Source organism: Notothenia coriiceps, unplaced genomic scaffold, assembly GCF_000735185.1.
Source record: "Notothenia coriiceps isolate Sejong01 unplaced genomic scaffold, NC01 NC01_scaffold00036509, whole genome shotgun sequence".
Lineage (NCBI taxonomy): Eukaryota > Metazoa > Chordata > Actinopteri > Perciformes > Nototheniidae > Notothenia > Notothenia coriiceps.
The window spans coordinates 242,315-257,911 of NW_011369210.1; the positions used below are offsets into that span (position 1 = coordinate 242,315).

At 38.2% G+C, this 15,597-nt stretch overlaps 1 protein-coding gene across 3 annotated transcripts; it reads right to left on the minus strand.

Annotated features, from left to right (window-relative positions):
- Positions 1 to 4,099: 4,099 nt before the first annotated feature.
- On the minus strand, positions 4,100 to 11,931 carry LOC104963841 (solute carrier family 13 member 5). Of its 3 annotated transcripts, none has more exons than XM_010792492.1 (12): positions 11,882 to 11,931; positions 10,656 to 10,784; positions 10,433 to 10,569; positions 9,978 to 10,198; positions 9,680 to 9,860; positions 9,461 to 9,583; positions 9,123 to 9,335; positions 8,427 to 8,533; positions 8,192 to 8,313; positions 7,558 to 7,719; positions 6,389 to 6,526; positions 4,100 to 5,587 (listed from the first exon to the last, which is right to left on the minus strand). In XM_010792492.1, exons 1-12 carry the CDS (start codon positions 11,882 to 11,884, stop codon positions 5,462 to 5,464), a joined length of 1,662 nt encoding a protein of 553 aa, XP_010790794.1. In that variant the 5' UTR covers positions 11,885 to 11,931; the 3' UTR covers positions 4,100 to 5,461. The 3 variants fall into 3 exon arrangements, with proteins under 3 accessions (XP_010790794.1, XP_010790793.1, XP_010790792.1); XM_010792491.1 differs by having other exon boundaries at positions 8,427 to 8,461; positions 11,748 to 11,917; XM_010792490.1 differs by having other exon boundaries at positions 11,748 to 11,917.
- Positions 11,932 to 15,597: the final 3,666 nt, after the last annotated feature.

Here is a 15,597-nt window from a genome sequence, read left to right on the forward strand (position 1 = left end):
CCGCCGGTGGAGTTTCTCAGGCTCCGGCAGCAACTTCGGGAGCGGTGGCAACATCTTTGGCATCACAAAGCATTGCCGAAGGACCTTGTGAAGGTTCATTTTTCGTATTGACTTTGTGTGTCCATTTTGCCCTTCGTAAGGCATTCGTGAGAGTATCTTAAGCCATCGTATGACCGCCGGTGGAATTTATCAATCTCCGGCAGCAACTTCGGGAGCGGTGGCAAAATCTTTAGCATGCCAAAGATGGCTTAAGATGCCCTCACGAATGGCCCGATGTTGCTACGATCAGAGCCGAATTTGAACATTTCCTTTATCGTGTGTCCATCTGTTTGTTTTATTGCACAACAAAATCATGTAAACATATTATGTAAATAACCCAATTTGTGTTCTGTGAAACTAAAAAGGATATAATATATTATTTTTTAAGGCGAGGAAGTTGTTGTTGCTATGGAAACAACATGACGGAGAAAACTTAATATCTTCTACATATAAAGACGGAGAAAGTAAAGAACAAAGTCGGAAAATATCAGTACAGTATCATAGTACTTTAACATAATTGTTTGTGTTACTTTCGTTGCAGTTGTATGTCTTAAATGTAATGTAAATGTTGCCTTCGTGTGTGGTTCGGTTGGGGCCATCTTCGTGCGAAATTCACAATTCCATATTCGTGTGTCCATCGGGTGTCCATTTCGGGACAGTGTGACAGGGGCTTAAAGGATGCTACATTTTTCAGAAATCATGACACTCATACCCTTAAATTAAGATATAACGGGTTATTAGATCAGTTAATTGAATTTGTGCGTGCCTCCCTAAATTGTTATATTAGAGGTCTGAAGTTATCCAATGGATTTTATTCTCTTTGCCATTAAAACCCCAATTATCAAATTCCAGGACGGTTTGGTTTATTATAAGGATAATTAAAGGCATATTAATGTCACTATAGAGTAAGCATCTTACAAAAAATGTATCTAATTCAAATATTTACAAGAAAATGTACAAGTAATGATGTGTTTTTATTTTATTTCCTAACAGGACATGTACGATTCAGTATGTTCATACACACTGTTGATGACCGAGTAAGGTTGAAAATACACCCTGACATGGTATCACAACATGGTTTGGTAACTTGTCAGTTAAATCTAAATCACAACTCCAGAGCTTGATAAAAAGGGCTGGAAAAATAATTGGCATGCTTCCACCATCCTCTCTTCAGGAGATATTTGAGGAGATGGTGAGAAAGCAAGGCCGTAAAATCACATGCGACCCCAAACACATCCTGTATAGAGAGTTTGAGTTGCTGCCCTCGCAGAAGGTATAGATTACCAAACTGTAAATTTAACAGGTATAAGTTTTCCTTTGTTACACTGTCAATCAAGCTGCTGAACAGTTAGAAACAATTGTGATTATGCTGTGTTAGGAGTTGTTGGGAGGTGAAATGTTTACAGTGTAGTATGTGCAATCGAGAAGGTTAAATAGGGAAAGTGCATTATGTGTAAATAGGTATGGACACAATAGGGATATGTGCAATTTCACGGACACTATACATAGGTGCAATAGGGAAAATGCAATATTGATTTGTGTATGAATACAGTAGGGAAAGTGCAATTTGATTATGTGCAATAGGGATATGTGCAATAGGGAAAGTGCTGTACCTGTATGTTTCTTGTTTGTTTCGTGGCCATGTGATATGTGATCTATGTTCTGTATCTATGACTGATTGACCTGAATGTTTTATGTTTATTATCTCGATGCCCAAGACAAATTTCTCCCAAGGGAGACAATAAAGCTCTATCTTATCTTATCTTATCAAGTGCAACCATGACTGTCATTTATTTTGGCTGCAGGAGCATGAAAACGATCTTTAAAATATATTTCACAATAAGCTTTAAGAGGAAAATTGCTCTGTTTGTTTGTTACATCAAATAATTCCAACAGCAGGTGACCCTTTACTGTGGTTCTTAAGGAATGGAATTATGGGATAAAGGCACACGCTCTATGGTCACCAAAATGAGCTTTTTTGACATACAAGAGAAAAACAGGCAAGCATCTTTGATCAATTTGAGGCTTAATTAAGCAGGCATTTACATGAAAACAGTCTATTGACAACTTCAAAGAGGGACACAACAGCAGGGTTGCATTTCTTTAGCCTCTTATTACGTATCATAATGTCCTTTTCAGGGAGTGAATGGTTGTGAAGAACACATGATCTGTGGTCAAACAGCTCGACAAGTCATCCCTCACCCTGTTTTTGAGCGTGTGTAACATGCAAAACAAGTGTCCGAAAGAAGAATGTGCTCTAAAAGGTGAAGTTTTATGAGTGCATATCCTGGCATGAATACCATGGACAAAAACAGTAAACATGAAATGACTCTTGAAAATATATTGGGTGCAGTCTTTAGATGAAAGGGATACCTGACTGCTCACTGAATCAGAAATGTTTGGATATGCTTGACCTGGATTAACCTGCTAAAAGAGTCATGGAAAATGATATGTTGAAGGTGTTGTAAAGTATTTGGCTAAAAATAAATTGTTTTGGATTATGCATTGTTTAAACACAATATAACCCGAAATAATGAAAACTCTGAATGAGATTTAAATGGTGACAGGCCACTATTTAGCGTGGTCAGTATGAATGTGCCTCGACCTGAAGAGTGTAAAGAAAGGCCCTCTGTCCTCTTCTTTTGGCCTGGCTTTTGTCCGCAGTTTAATCGGATACATTGCTAACTGAAACCATACCTACACACAAGACTTTAAGTACAAGGAAGAATTGATTGTATCAAACAGGCTGCGTATTGTCCTTCTGTGTAACTGATACAGAAAAGGTGGAAGGGCTTCAAAAAGCCTTTCCGTCCACAAAATGCTCTCAAAAGGTAGAGGAGTCACAACAAAGTTAAAACATACCTTATAAAGTTAATAAAACATTGTTGTGTTTTTGCTTTTTCGAGGGGGTTGGGTTACAAGAGGTGTTCTGTGCATGAAACCCCAGCCAAGAGAACAACATGCAGGTTCACTTTCCCTACTGCAGCCTTACATGTATATATAGCCAATAATGGAGGCTATGATGCGTGAGGATGTGTTTTAATTGGATAATGAGTGGGTGGCTGAGAGGAGTATAACGGAGAGGAAGGCACTGTAATTACATAAGCATTTTTCCAAGAGTGGGACTCAAGATCATAGTGATCTGTACTCTTCTATGCACCTAACCACTTGTTAACCACTTTCAAACCGCTGAACATTTAAATTGTCTAACAGAACTGAGTCCACAACATTGATGGGATCATTTCATTTATTTCTCCCTGCTAACTTTGCTGCTGTGAAACATGTCTTTGTATCATATCACATCATAACACCAACATAAGTTTGTCCTGCCATATATGTACAGTCAAATGATTGTTAACTTTTTGTCTTACTTTAAAACGTAATTTTCCTCATGGTGATATATACCCATTGGGATGGGGTTGTATTAGATTACTCAAAAGAATGGAGACATGTGAAATGTCTTCTTTGAGTTCATAATTTTGATGACGCAAAATGCTGGACAATATGACTACCTTGACCCTTGGCTCATGCAACGTCTCGCCAAGAAGACAATGACACAGAGCTCTTGAATACAGACATTAGGAGTGGCCTTTCAGTCCAGGATTACTGTGGCTTTCTGCACTGTGTTCACAGGATTATATCTGCTTTATGCACGAGACAAGAGGTTACTAAGCAAAGTGGCAAAGAAACACGTATGCACTAAAACACAGGTTAAACTCATGTGAAGTTGAGAAAGATTGCACTGGTGATGAAAGTGGGATCATATTGTTTTGGATGACACTGACTGATGACAATGCTGTTTTTTAAAGGCTAAGATGGGGTTTTATTTCCATCTGCTTTATTTAAGCCTCTTACTTGTTGAAAGCTTATACCTGGGCTTTTGTGGAAAATATAAAAATTTTGCTGTGAAATCAAGGGCTTAGATTTAAAGGTGTTTTTGGAGAATTGTTGTGTTCATGACTCTAACAGACTGCGAAATGATTACTAATGGAAATAGTCATGAAATATTTTTGTTCTACCAGTGTTATGTATGAAGGCAATGATACAACATAATTCAAACTCACAATATATTAACTCTTGTCTTTTATTTTGTCACAGAACAATGATATACATGTGTCTATTTCAGCCCATTGGCGTTTTAGGCATAAAAGGTACTCAAATCGTCATCTGTCAGGTACAAAAGTCTTGAAATAGAACAAAAAAGTACATTGGTTCTTTATTGGCAATTCAGTCAGAATTCATTATTGCAGGCAGACTTTCTAAAATGTATTGATCAAAAGATAGAACATCTGTTTAAAGTACAATAAGGCAGTGTGACTGTAAAAGTCAAATATTGGTTTCTTGCATTGTATCGATGACACATTTCAAAGTTCAACAGAGGCTGGAAAACGCCTTTAACAAACAAACATACATCTGTCATATACAGAAGATCAACACAGGGACATGTTAACTTAGTGTCATGTTTCAGCCTATTACCTGTAAATAACCAAAGGGCAAACCTCAGAAACAACAGTTTGTTGCTCTAAATATATTTGATGAGATGCGTTTTTATTAAGATTGAAAAATTCAGTTCTTGAAAGCAGTGCGGGGAGAATCCATTAACGGTTCTTACTAAGTAAACTAGTACTAATAGATGCTGCAATATAAAACAATGTAAAAAATAGTCAATCACGAGTCTGGTCCATATTTGGCAGCAGAGACCGGTGAGCTATTTGGGCAGACATTTACAGTTTCAACACGTTAAGAGGAATTTCTTGTTTCGATTGTGCTTTATACATGTATATTAATCTATGATAATAGTTTATATTTTCTTAATATGAAAAGTTACCAGTTACTACAGCTGTCGGATACATTTAATAAAAAAAGACAAAAGTCCCTCTGAAATACAAGGTGAAAGCTAAAGCGGCATCAAATGTTAATCTTCTAAAAGAATTATATCTCAAAAATGTACGTGTAAGTGCAGTACTTGAGTTAATGTGCAAAGTAACGATCTTATATTATGATGAATGGCTTTTTTAGATGTGGTTACCTTTCTATGTAAAACATTTCAATTAACTTTGACCTTATTAACAGCCCATTTGTTGGCTGTTCAATTTTGAATACACTGACCCTATATGTTTTTTTTTATACTGATACATGAATGTAATGCATTTTTCTTTTAAATGTAAATTCATTATAATGAAATAGAAAACATTGTTTTAAATGTCAGTCATTCCCAACCATTTTCATAGCCACTTTCTTTTACAAGCAAGACTCAGGTGTCAATGAGAACAAGCCTCGAGGGCCTTGTACTCTAACAGCGATTGGACGCTTGCGGTCCACCATGTGCTCCTGTGCTATGGCTCTGACCAGATGTCTTGGTCTGGCGCCGGTGTGGGGAGGGCAGGCTGTGCATGGATCTTCTTCTCTGGCAGAACCAAGCTCACACCCCGGTGACGTTGGCCCAGGCGGGGAAGGTGTCCAGGTCAAACATGGCCTTGGCCCAGGTGTTAATGGCCAGTGTTATACAAAGGATGCCAATTATGTTCATGACTATTCCTGTCTTAGCCTGATTGACAAGAGGAGAACATTGAAATGTTAAAGCAATATCTAGGCATTTTGGGAAATTATAATCTTTCTTGCTCTTCTTGAGAGTTAGTTCAGCTGATTGATACTCTCATATATCATGTAAGAAGCCCTGTAAGATTAGCAAGGCATACAGACTAAAAGCAGGGGAAACAGCAAGACTTCTGGATTCTGTTACCTCCATATCTAAACCTCAATACTTACTTTGTCAAACATCTGTATACAAATATTAAAAACAGAAACTTCAAGTTGCAGTCTTTTATGAGGACATTTCTTTATTCTCGCAAAGACATTTAAAGTAAGTTAATCGCACCTGCTGCAACTTCATATTGACCTTAAAGGCATAAGTGTGGTTTTACAGAAAGTGAAGAGGTTGCATGCAAAGTAAACAGAAGTGCACAATTAAACATCACAATAGTTAAAACGTGTTTGTGCAATTTAAATATTCGAAGTTGGAACAAATCTGAGCTCATAAAATTGCTTTTCAATCTGCATCACATAATGTCCAGAGATGAGAAGAAAAATTAAGGAGGCAAAGATAGCTTAGTAAGCAACATGTTAAATACTTGAACATTTGCTGTTTGGGATACAGTCATGAAGACTATGCAAAGAAGTGCATTTCCCTAGATGTTGAGATATTTCTTTAATTGTTTTGAGGTTACATCTGCCAGTGAACGTATGAGTTCAGCTGTCCTTGCTGTGTAACAATGGCACTAGAGTTCCAACTTTGCATGTCCAACATATAATTTAATGTACAAACACAAGAAGCCGCTGCCATACTTACCATGTCAGAAACCTTGAGGTATCCATAAGAGAAGACTATAGCGTTTGGAGGCGTGGCAACAGGCAGCATGAAAGCAAAAGAGGCACTCAGCGTACAAGGCACCATGACGTACAGTGGATTGATTCCAATGGACTGAGACTGCAATAATCACACAGAAATGATCACAGTCAGCGACAGGGATGAACCAAGCCTACATCACAAATACCTCCTTCTGACTATTTTTCTGCAACCATAATCACTGACTCATAACTTAACAGTAAAATGTGTGCAATTCAGTGCGTAGGGAGAACTCTTATAAGGTGGGTGTAATTAAGATGTAATTCCTGTAAGCTAGCTGAGACATGATATCTAAAATAGAAGCGCTCCACAGATGTAGGGATAATGGCAGACTACAAAAATGCAGAAAGCATTACTCTGTGGAATTTGCTACAGAATTACATATGCCGCAGCACAGTAACTTACAAGTGCACAGTAATTTCTGGTTCTCAAAATAAACAAAGCGAAAGTTTATAGTTAGTCTTCTTTAAACTATGGGCTGTATATCAGGTCAGCACGATGACAACGTTTTGTCTTGTCTGATCAAATAATAAAGATTCACTTGACAGGATGACACATGAAGTGACATACCACAAGCCATGACTGCCACAAAGTGTCACCTCCTCTCTTGTAACTGATCCGATCATTTTTTTCTCTGTCTTTTCTCTATATCTCTATTTTCACATGAGGGTTCGACACCCTTGTGCACTCAAATAAATACATATCTATGTGAACGACCCAGCTTGGCGCAGCCTGCGGCATCTCTCAAGTGCTCGACTGGCGGGCACAGTAACGTCATTCTTCAGCAGAGGGGGTGGGGGGGCTGTGCAGCATAACAAGGGACTGGGCTGAATTGGTGTGTTTGGCAGGATATTAATGGAAGGAGGGGCCCGGGGAAGGGGACCAAACACATTCAGCCTGAATGACCAACTACATGGGTAACCAAACAAGTGAAAATAGGCCTGCTCCCACTGGGAGTAGTCTCAATGCTGCACTCCAATTGGGGAAACCAGTTGAAGAACTTACGCTCAGTGGCACTTCACCTTACTAACACTGCTAACTAACACGATCGTCTATCTGCTGCTTCTTTAGTTTCTGCCTCTATTTTTTTAACTTTCACTCTAAGAACTTACCATTGAGGCTAAGACAGGTAGGAAGAGCGTCGCAGTGGCAACATTACTGGTGCACTCTGTGAAGGTAGCAATCAGCAGGCATAAGATGATAGCTATTGCCCAGGGAGGGATGTGTTGCAGGGGAGTCATTTGATCTCCAATCCACTTTGAGAGTCCAGATACCTTTATATATTATAAACATATAGTATACAGAGTCAGAGTCTTTTCAGGAATAACAACAACATTTGTTTTGTGTATTGTACTCTCATTCAGATGTGTGATCATATAAAGGATCTTTTAAAGCAACATGTGTGTGCAGGGAACATTTGACCAAGCAACAGTAGAAAATGTTCGGTTGGCATAGATTAAAATAGCTCTGATAAGTTATTGGGAGAGTTAATAATGAGGCTGATTTATATTAAACAGTTTCAGTGTATTACATGCTGATCCATCATATCCTATGAATCCATTGTGCCAAGCCGTTTGATTTGAGTGGGGGATTGGCCTCCATAAATATAAAAACGATACAGAAAGGTAATTACAGATTGTAAATACATTTCTATTCTAAGACTCCCCTTCCAGTTAGTCTTGCCATATTGTGTGTAAGACTTTTGCCCAATTCCCCATGAACAGTTTGACTGTCATTGCCACTTACTTCACTGCCCTTGGCAAGAGCAAACCCTCCACCAAGAAGAAGCACAATGCCCCACGGTAACTTTTTTTGAACAACTTTCCAGGTGAGCAAACGAGGAGTCGGCCCGGTATTTTGATGGGGTGCTACAGATCCAATACATTAAATGTCAGTATTGTATCATTGTACAGTTTTTCAGCTCTTTTCATGCATATAACTGAATTACTGATACTATACATTTTCCAAAACCATGGCTTACCTGTGTCAAAACGTTGAGTCCTCCACGAACAGAAACTTGGGGGTTTTGAGGGTAAAACAAAAAGAAGGATAGCAATGAAGATTGACACTGTGGCATCTGTCACATACCTGAGAAGTGAAGTGAGAATAGAATGAACAAACTGAGATAAATAAACCTCCTTTACTAGATGAACCCTCCTGTTGTGTTCGGGTCAAATCTGACCGATTTACTACTTTCATCAATCATAACTTTTTTGTTTTACATTTGATTACATTAAGGCTTTATGATATCCATCCGGATCAGATAAAACACACACACACACACACACGCACGCACGCACGCACACACACACACACACACACACACACACACACACACACACACACACACACTCACACTTCCATGCGCCATTTCCCGCTCCTATGTGCCCATCCCCCCACATGGATCACACCTGGCACACGCAATACATGTTCAGTGTCTATTCTTTGTATATTTACTGCAGTTTTTCATGTATACCAGTAGTCTGATACAATATTTACCGTTTGAAAGGGTGTCAAATGAAATTTGGTGATGATTAATGGTTTTTGTGTTAATGTAATAGCAGCTAAAACAGGATTGGTCAAATTCGACTGCGAACATCAAAATAAGGGGGGGGGGACAAACACAACCGGAGGGTTAATGTGTTAGTGAAAATGTGCTGTATTTTTGTTTACACACTCTGCTTTGTAGTTGAAGATATTTGTCGCCCAGCCGTTGACGAAGCCTGGCTCTCTTGTGAACCACAGCACCACCAGCAGTGTGAAGAGACCCAGGATACTTATCTCTCCAAAGGACATGGGCCCCAGCCGACGGTGCTCCTCACGGATCACATTATAAGCAGCGATGTCCTTTTCTGTCTTCACAGCCCCACAACCCCACGTCTTCTTAAAGCTGGAGTGATCACACGGGGAAAAACCTTTGTGTCACTTTTACACAAAATCACACACCTGATGCGGTAAAAGTTTTTTGATCTTGAGTCAAGTCTCTGTCACTGTTATTAGGCTTTAACCACTCACTTAAATCCCATAAAGACAAACTGCAGCCAAAGCCAGGCCAGCGTGAGCATGATGATCATGTTAGGGAAGGCAAAGCCAAACCAGGAGGCAAAGTTAATCACATCTCCATTTTCAGGGAAGAGTCTAAGGAAAACAAAAAGAAGTGAGTGCATAATTTCATTGAAAAAAACATTAAAAGTAATGGAGCATGACTAAACACAGCTTTGAGTAAACACTCACTGGTTCATCTGGCCTTTGAGCACCAGATTGGGACCGGTTCCTGTCAGTGTGGCAGTGCCTCCAATGCTGGCAGCGTAACAAATACACAAGGTCATCCCTTTACACATTTTCATCTTTTCCTCTGCATCCTTACGCATGGCATCCTCTACTGCGGCATCCAAGAAAGTCACCACCACTGGTCCTTCAAGGAGAGAGCAGGGGAAAAAAAGACTGCTAGAAACATAGTTGTATACGCATAAGAAGCTTGTGAGACTATACATTTTCCTCTGCCAAACTAAAAAAGGTAACAATGGCTCACCTTGTCCCTCACTCTGCTTCTCTGCCTGTGGAGCCTGTTTGCTGTCAGTCTCTGATGTCTGCTCCGGCTCTTCTGAGCTGAGGATCTTAGGTATCTCGTCCTCACTGTTGTTGAGCTGCTGCAGCACTGCTTGCACAATAGGCACCATCATGGCTGTGGTAGCTGTGTTACTGATCCACATGGACAAGAAGGCTGTGACACCCATGAAGCCCAACATCAGACTGCCAGAAAGATAACCAAAGAATCATGTAAGTGGCCTTGGATTGTACAGAAAGGCCCTGAGTGTTTTACAAGACATAAAGAGGGACAAAGAGAGACTTTTATGGTGGCAATAAACAACTTGAAACATGTTACCTTAACTATATCAGCTGTTTGAAAAGATGGTTGGATAAACTATGGATTTGTAGATGTTAAAGATAAAAAGCCAAACAGAATCTCCTGTGTAAGCTACTCACAGCGCTGGACGCACACCAACAAAGAGCAGCACCCTCAGGGCGATGCGCTTGTGCAGATTCCAGTGCTCCACGGCGACAGCAACCATCAACCCCCCCACAAACAACATGTTTGTGTCCTTCAGGTACTGCATACACACCTGGATCACACAGAGTCAGGTGTGTGTGAACATGAATGCATCCTTCCTGGGTAAATTCCACACACTTTTGCAGTTATCTTACTTACATCTTTGGATTGCATGATGCCAAACAAAGGGAAAAGGATGGCTGGGAGAAGAGCAGTGACTGCCAGTGGTAGGACCTCTGTGCACCAGTAAACTGCCATCATGATTATCACAAAGGCACATTCTGCTTCCTGCAAAATAAACACATAAAAACATACTGGTTAATGAGCAAGCACGTTATGAGGTGTAAAAGCAGCTTATGGGTTAAATTACTATTACATAATTTCTTCTGGGACATTATGGTGGTTCAAAGGGTAGAGATAAGCATGTGTGTTGTTCTATTGTTTTTTCTGGTCACCTTGTACATTTGCCAAGATCAAACTTCTGAGCTCTGTGGGATATTCATTTATTATGTTTTATTGCGGTGCAGCAGAAAAATAAATATATACTGTATAGAAAACAAGTTAAAGAAGAGTACATTGGTTGCTTTTGTTGACTCTTATAAAACATAATTTGTCTTCAGCATTTTAAAGCAAGCAAAGATTCCCAAACTGTGTCTTTTATCGCTTAGAGACCTCCTACTCTGTACCTTCCTTCTCACTATGCCATTTTTCATGACTGCTTATTGAAATCTATCACAACATGCTTACAGTCTTTGTGCATGCCTCTATGTGACAAGAAGCAGTAGCAACGGGGACTGAGCCCTTTGACTCTGTGTTCCCACGCTGGACATGACCCTTCATGTTAACAACAAGGAGTTAAAATAACAAAACTTCAGAGCAATGCAGCCTCAGGCAACACTGGACAGCTCTCACGCAATCTACTCCAAGTGCGCATGTTGTGCGCATCAAACAGGTGCAAGAGGACACCATGCACATCAGATTCATTTTTTTAAAGAGCATTTTTTTAGGGAAAGCTACTTCTATGAAGCGCTGAATTTAGTTCATTCATGTTTTAAAAATGAATGAAAAAGTTTCCCAAATTCAACTTTTAAATGATGCATAATTAAATAAATGATGTGCTATTTTGCAAAATAGCAACAATGTGATCCAACATTTCAATATATTGAAATGTAATCTTAGAATTGCTCTACTTTTATCAGTGTCAAAGTTAAATTGTAATTTATCGATCGTTTAAAAAAAGCCTTTACATACCGATGTCCCGATCACTAAAGGCAGTGGAAGAAGAAGTAATGGAGTTGAGAAAAGGATAATCTCATTCTTAACAGAGCGAAGATATTTGAAGAATGCCATCCTGAAGAAAAACGGAGAAAAGGAGACTTTCGTACCATAGATCGAGCTTTAGAGGAGCAGAGTAGAGGAGGGGGAGTCTCACCGTATATAAAGGAGAGAGAGAGAGGGAGAGGCAAATCACAATGAAGAAACGGAGAGAGAGAGGGTGAGAGAGAGAGAGGGAGAGGGAGAGAGAGAAAAAACCGAGTTCAATGACAAGCAATGTTCTAAATTATAAGCAAACGTCACAAATTGCAACAAGTGGCTACTCCTGCAAACAAGAGTAAACTTGTTCTGAAACATGTTTTTTGTGGTAAAAGATGTTACTTCAGCTACACAAATCATATGGACAGGTTAAAAGGGAAATCAGAGGAATCCTTGTGGCCCTGTCGTCAGAACTTGTGAGGTGGGTCTGTGATGCAACTCAATGTGAATGTCAGGAACTGTGTCTCACGCACAATATTAATCATACTCTACAGTGGATGTTATTTGAATCACTTTTTTACTTGGATGGACCAGCAATGGGGTTGTGAATATAGTAATATAATGTCTAATTACATTTAATTTGCAGATTTTACATTAATTTACAGTTGTAAGTCGTTTTGAAAAAGGCTTGTGAAATGTTATTATTGTTTTAAAAAATATTTAAAAAATAGAAATGCTGCTGGGAGATAAGCTAACAATGTGTCTTCTTTGAGCAGCAGCATGTCGTTGCCTGAGAGACAAGAGCACCCACATTACAAATGTGTTGCAACTAAGTAGCTGCACTTAATACTAAATTAAGTCATTACACTTCCTTCTGTGCGTTTCTGCTGACCTGAATACTTCAGCCTATCTTCCTTTCACTAAAACAAACAACACCTCTCAGTATGTGTCTCCCAGAACACTGTGAATGTGTTGGTTTCAGATTTAAGATGGTCATTAAACTGCAAAAGTGAGTGTCCCAATAATAATACATGGGACATTGGGGGAACTGTTTTGGTCTGCATAATAACCAACACTTCCCTAAATGATCAGTGTTTTAGCAGACTAGATTAAATTAATTGATCATCTAATGTATGTAGTAATTTGTTTGCATTATGGTTTTTAGAAAGATTTAAGTAACCCATAATGTGCAACCCATTCTATAACAAATGAACAAACAATGACGTGAGAGTTGTGCTATGTTTGGTAACAGTTTGTTAACGACCATTGTATTTCCTCTCATGCCAGCGAAAAGCCTGGTTTCCTCAAATGTATTACAGTAAATTCTTTATAAAAACATTTAAATATATATATTTTTGTGTGGATTTCTGCATTGTGTTAATGACACAACTAACCCTTCTTAAAATGAAACTATAGTGTTTGTGTTGCTTTGTTTTCCTTTCATGACAAACGTTATACTTTTCTCTTTGATTCAAATGACTGTGTGCATGATAATTACAGTAATAAACTTTGAATCCTTGAATTCATAGTGGCTTATGGGTGAGATCATTCACAACTTAAAAAAAGAATAGGGGGGACAGGAAATCCGTGTTGTAGTAAACTGATGGCTGGAAGTCATACTATTAAAAATAGAAAAAAATATTCTTGCAAATTGTGCCATCTTAGTTTTCCTTTTCGTTTATAAAACAAACCCTCAACCAATGAGATTTTGCCTGCAATAACTTGGTAACTATTTACAGGAAAAATAGTTTAGGATTATCTTAAAGGTCATTTCTACTGATCATAATTCCATTGTTGAGGTATACTAGAATAGATTTATATTGTGCAATTTTCCAAACTCACATTGGTTTCTCATACAGCATCTCTGTATGTGTATTCAATCTCTTTCGTAAACGGCTTGTTGGATTCAATTATTTTGAATAATGTGTACAATACAATGGCACATGTGAAAAGTATTGCAGGGGTAATGAAATGCACTGACATATTTTGAAATACAATGCGGAGTACGATTAATTGTGTCCACTTTCTTTGCATATAAGTCTTTGCCATTTAAAGGGAATTCTTCAAACCAAAACCAAAGCTGTGCTTGGGACGTTAAACTTGGCAGGCAGTACTATACAACTACTAAATGCAGACCTCAGAGAATAACTAAAATGTTCTTTGGCTGTATCTTTTCTGTAAAAGTGCTGATGGTAATTATGCTACTTTGGCAGTATACTCAGATAAGTGAAGCTTTTAATTTGTGTCCCTGTAATTGAGAGTTTAGTTTGGGTTTTCAACATTCATGCCTCGACACAATTGTTACCCATTGTGAAGACATCCAAAATGTGTTATAATCCAGAAAGTCCATGTTGGCCTTTCACTATAGTAGATCATTGCAAACTGAGAGGCATAGGTTGACATTCTTATGTTCATATTCATTAAGTTGACTGCAACATATACATTTTAATCCTTAAAATAAAAATTAAACATAATATCTTAATATCTGGAGGAAAAATACCAATAAGAAATGGTATGAATAGAATGTATTTGCATTATAATGTGTAATACATATCATACTCTTTTCTGAAGAAAAATAAACACAGAAACAAATCCATTTTATTCATTATCTGTCAAACACAGTTGGCCAACAGCCATAACTTATGTCATGTTGTGTCAAAAGATAACAGTAGGGGCAGTGGTATTTTAGGGAAATTGAAAAAGATTGAGTCAAATTGGAGGGATTCAAACAAAAGAAAGAAGATGTGATGAAAGAAAATGAACATAGGATATATTTCTGAACAAGACTGCTGTGAAATGACAGACATAACGCCATCTTGTGGAGATGACTTCCACTACATCCCAGGCATACAGTAAGCAAAAATATATTATACATTTGAGACTTGGTCAAATGTGGGTAGCCTAGTCTAGTGGTCTATGTTACTATATAACAAAAGGAAAGGAAATCAACCAAAAATGTCTTACTTTTTCCACTGGTGGCTGGTTGTCAACAACCAACATCAGGCTTAGCATAGGTAAATTATCTACTCTGCTTTATCAAGTAAACCCCAAAAATATGTCTGGTGTTTATCAAATGTTTATTCTGGTCATTGAACTAGAGGGGAGATAAGGGGTGGATGTTTAATTCATTCAATTAAAGTGGGTATTGACAGAAACATGAGAGGAAATAAAGGCTATAGGGGAGAGTGGGGTAAGTTGATGGCAAAGTTGTAAGTTGCCATGTTTTTGTTATGCTGTCCTCTAAGCAAGGAGATATGACACATAGTAAAAATGAAAACACACACCTATAATTCAGGATGTCTCCTATCAATGGCAATGATAATAATTAATATTTGATCAAGGGCAGTGAAAATATTACTTCTTAAAAAAAGTCTTGTGGCTCAACTTGCCCCAGTGTAGGGGTAAGTTGATCCAGGTCAGGGGGTAAATTGAACCACTGTTCAAACCTGGGCATACCTACAACAAATCTTAAAGGTAACTATAAACAATAAATAACAAACCAAATACAAACTTAGTTTTTCAAATATTTTTTATATAAATTTCGATTGAATTGATTGATTTTTTTTTAACATGTTAAAAGGAAAAGTAATCATACAAATGGTGATACAATTTCATACATCTTACCAATCAAACACAGGGTAAATTCAACTTTAAATGTAGCCTACAATGAGCTCTTATTATCAACTTGGCCTACTTTCATTAATTTCTCCATTGAAAAACTGGCTCAACTTACCCCAAGGCCCATGGTTCACTTTACCCCATAGCCACCATTTTAGAAAAAATAGCCTAGCATTAAAATTCAGAGTCATCTTTAGCTTAATGATTCACATGGTCCAATACGAGGCCA

What these genes read in the sequence shown, in the direction of transcription:
- LOC104963841 (XM_010792490.1), bottom strand. Translation starts at nt 11,846, where the DNA reads ATGGCATTCTTCAAATATCTTCGCTCTGTTAAGAATGAGATTATCCTT. An exon ending in GTTGGTGTGCGTCCAGCGCT is followed by an intron (nt 10,199 to 10,432) that starts GTGAGTAGCTTA and finishes TCTTTCTGGCAG; the next exon opens with TCTGATGTTGGGCTTCATGG. An exon ending in GACTCAACGTTTTGACACAG is followed by an intron (nt 8,314 to 8,426) that starts GTAAGCCATGGT and finishes TTGGATCTGTAG; the next exon opens with CACCCCATCAAAATACCGGG.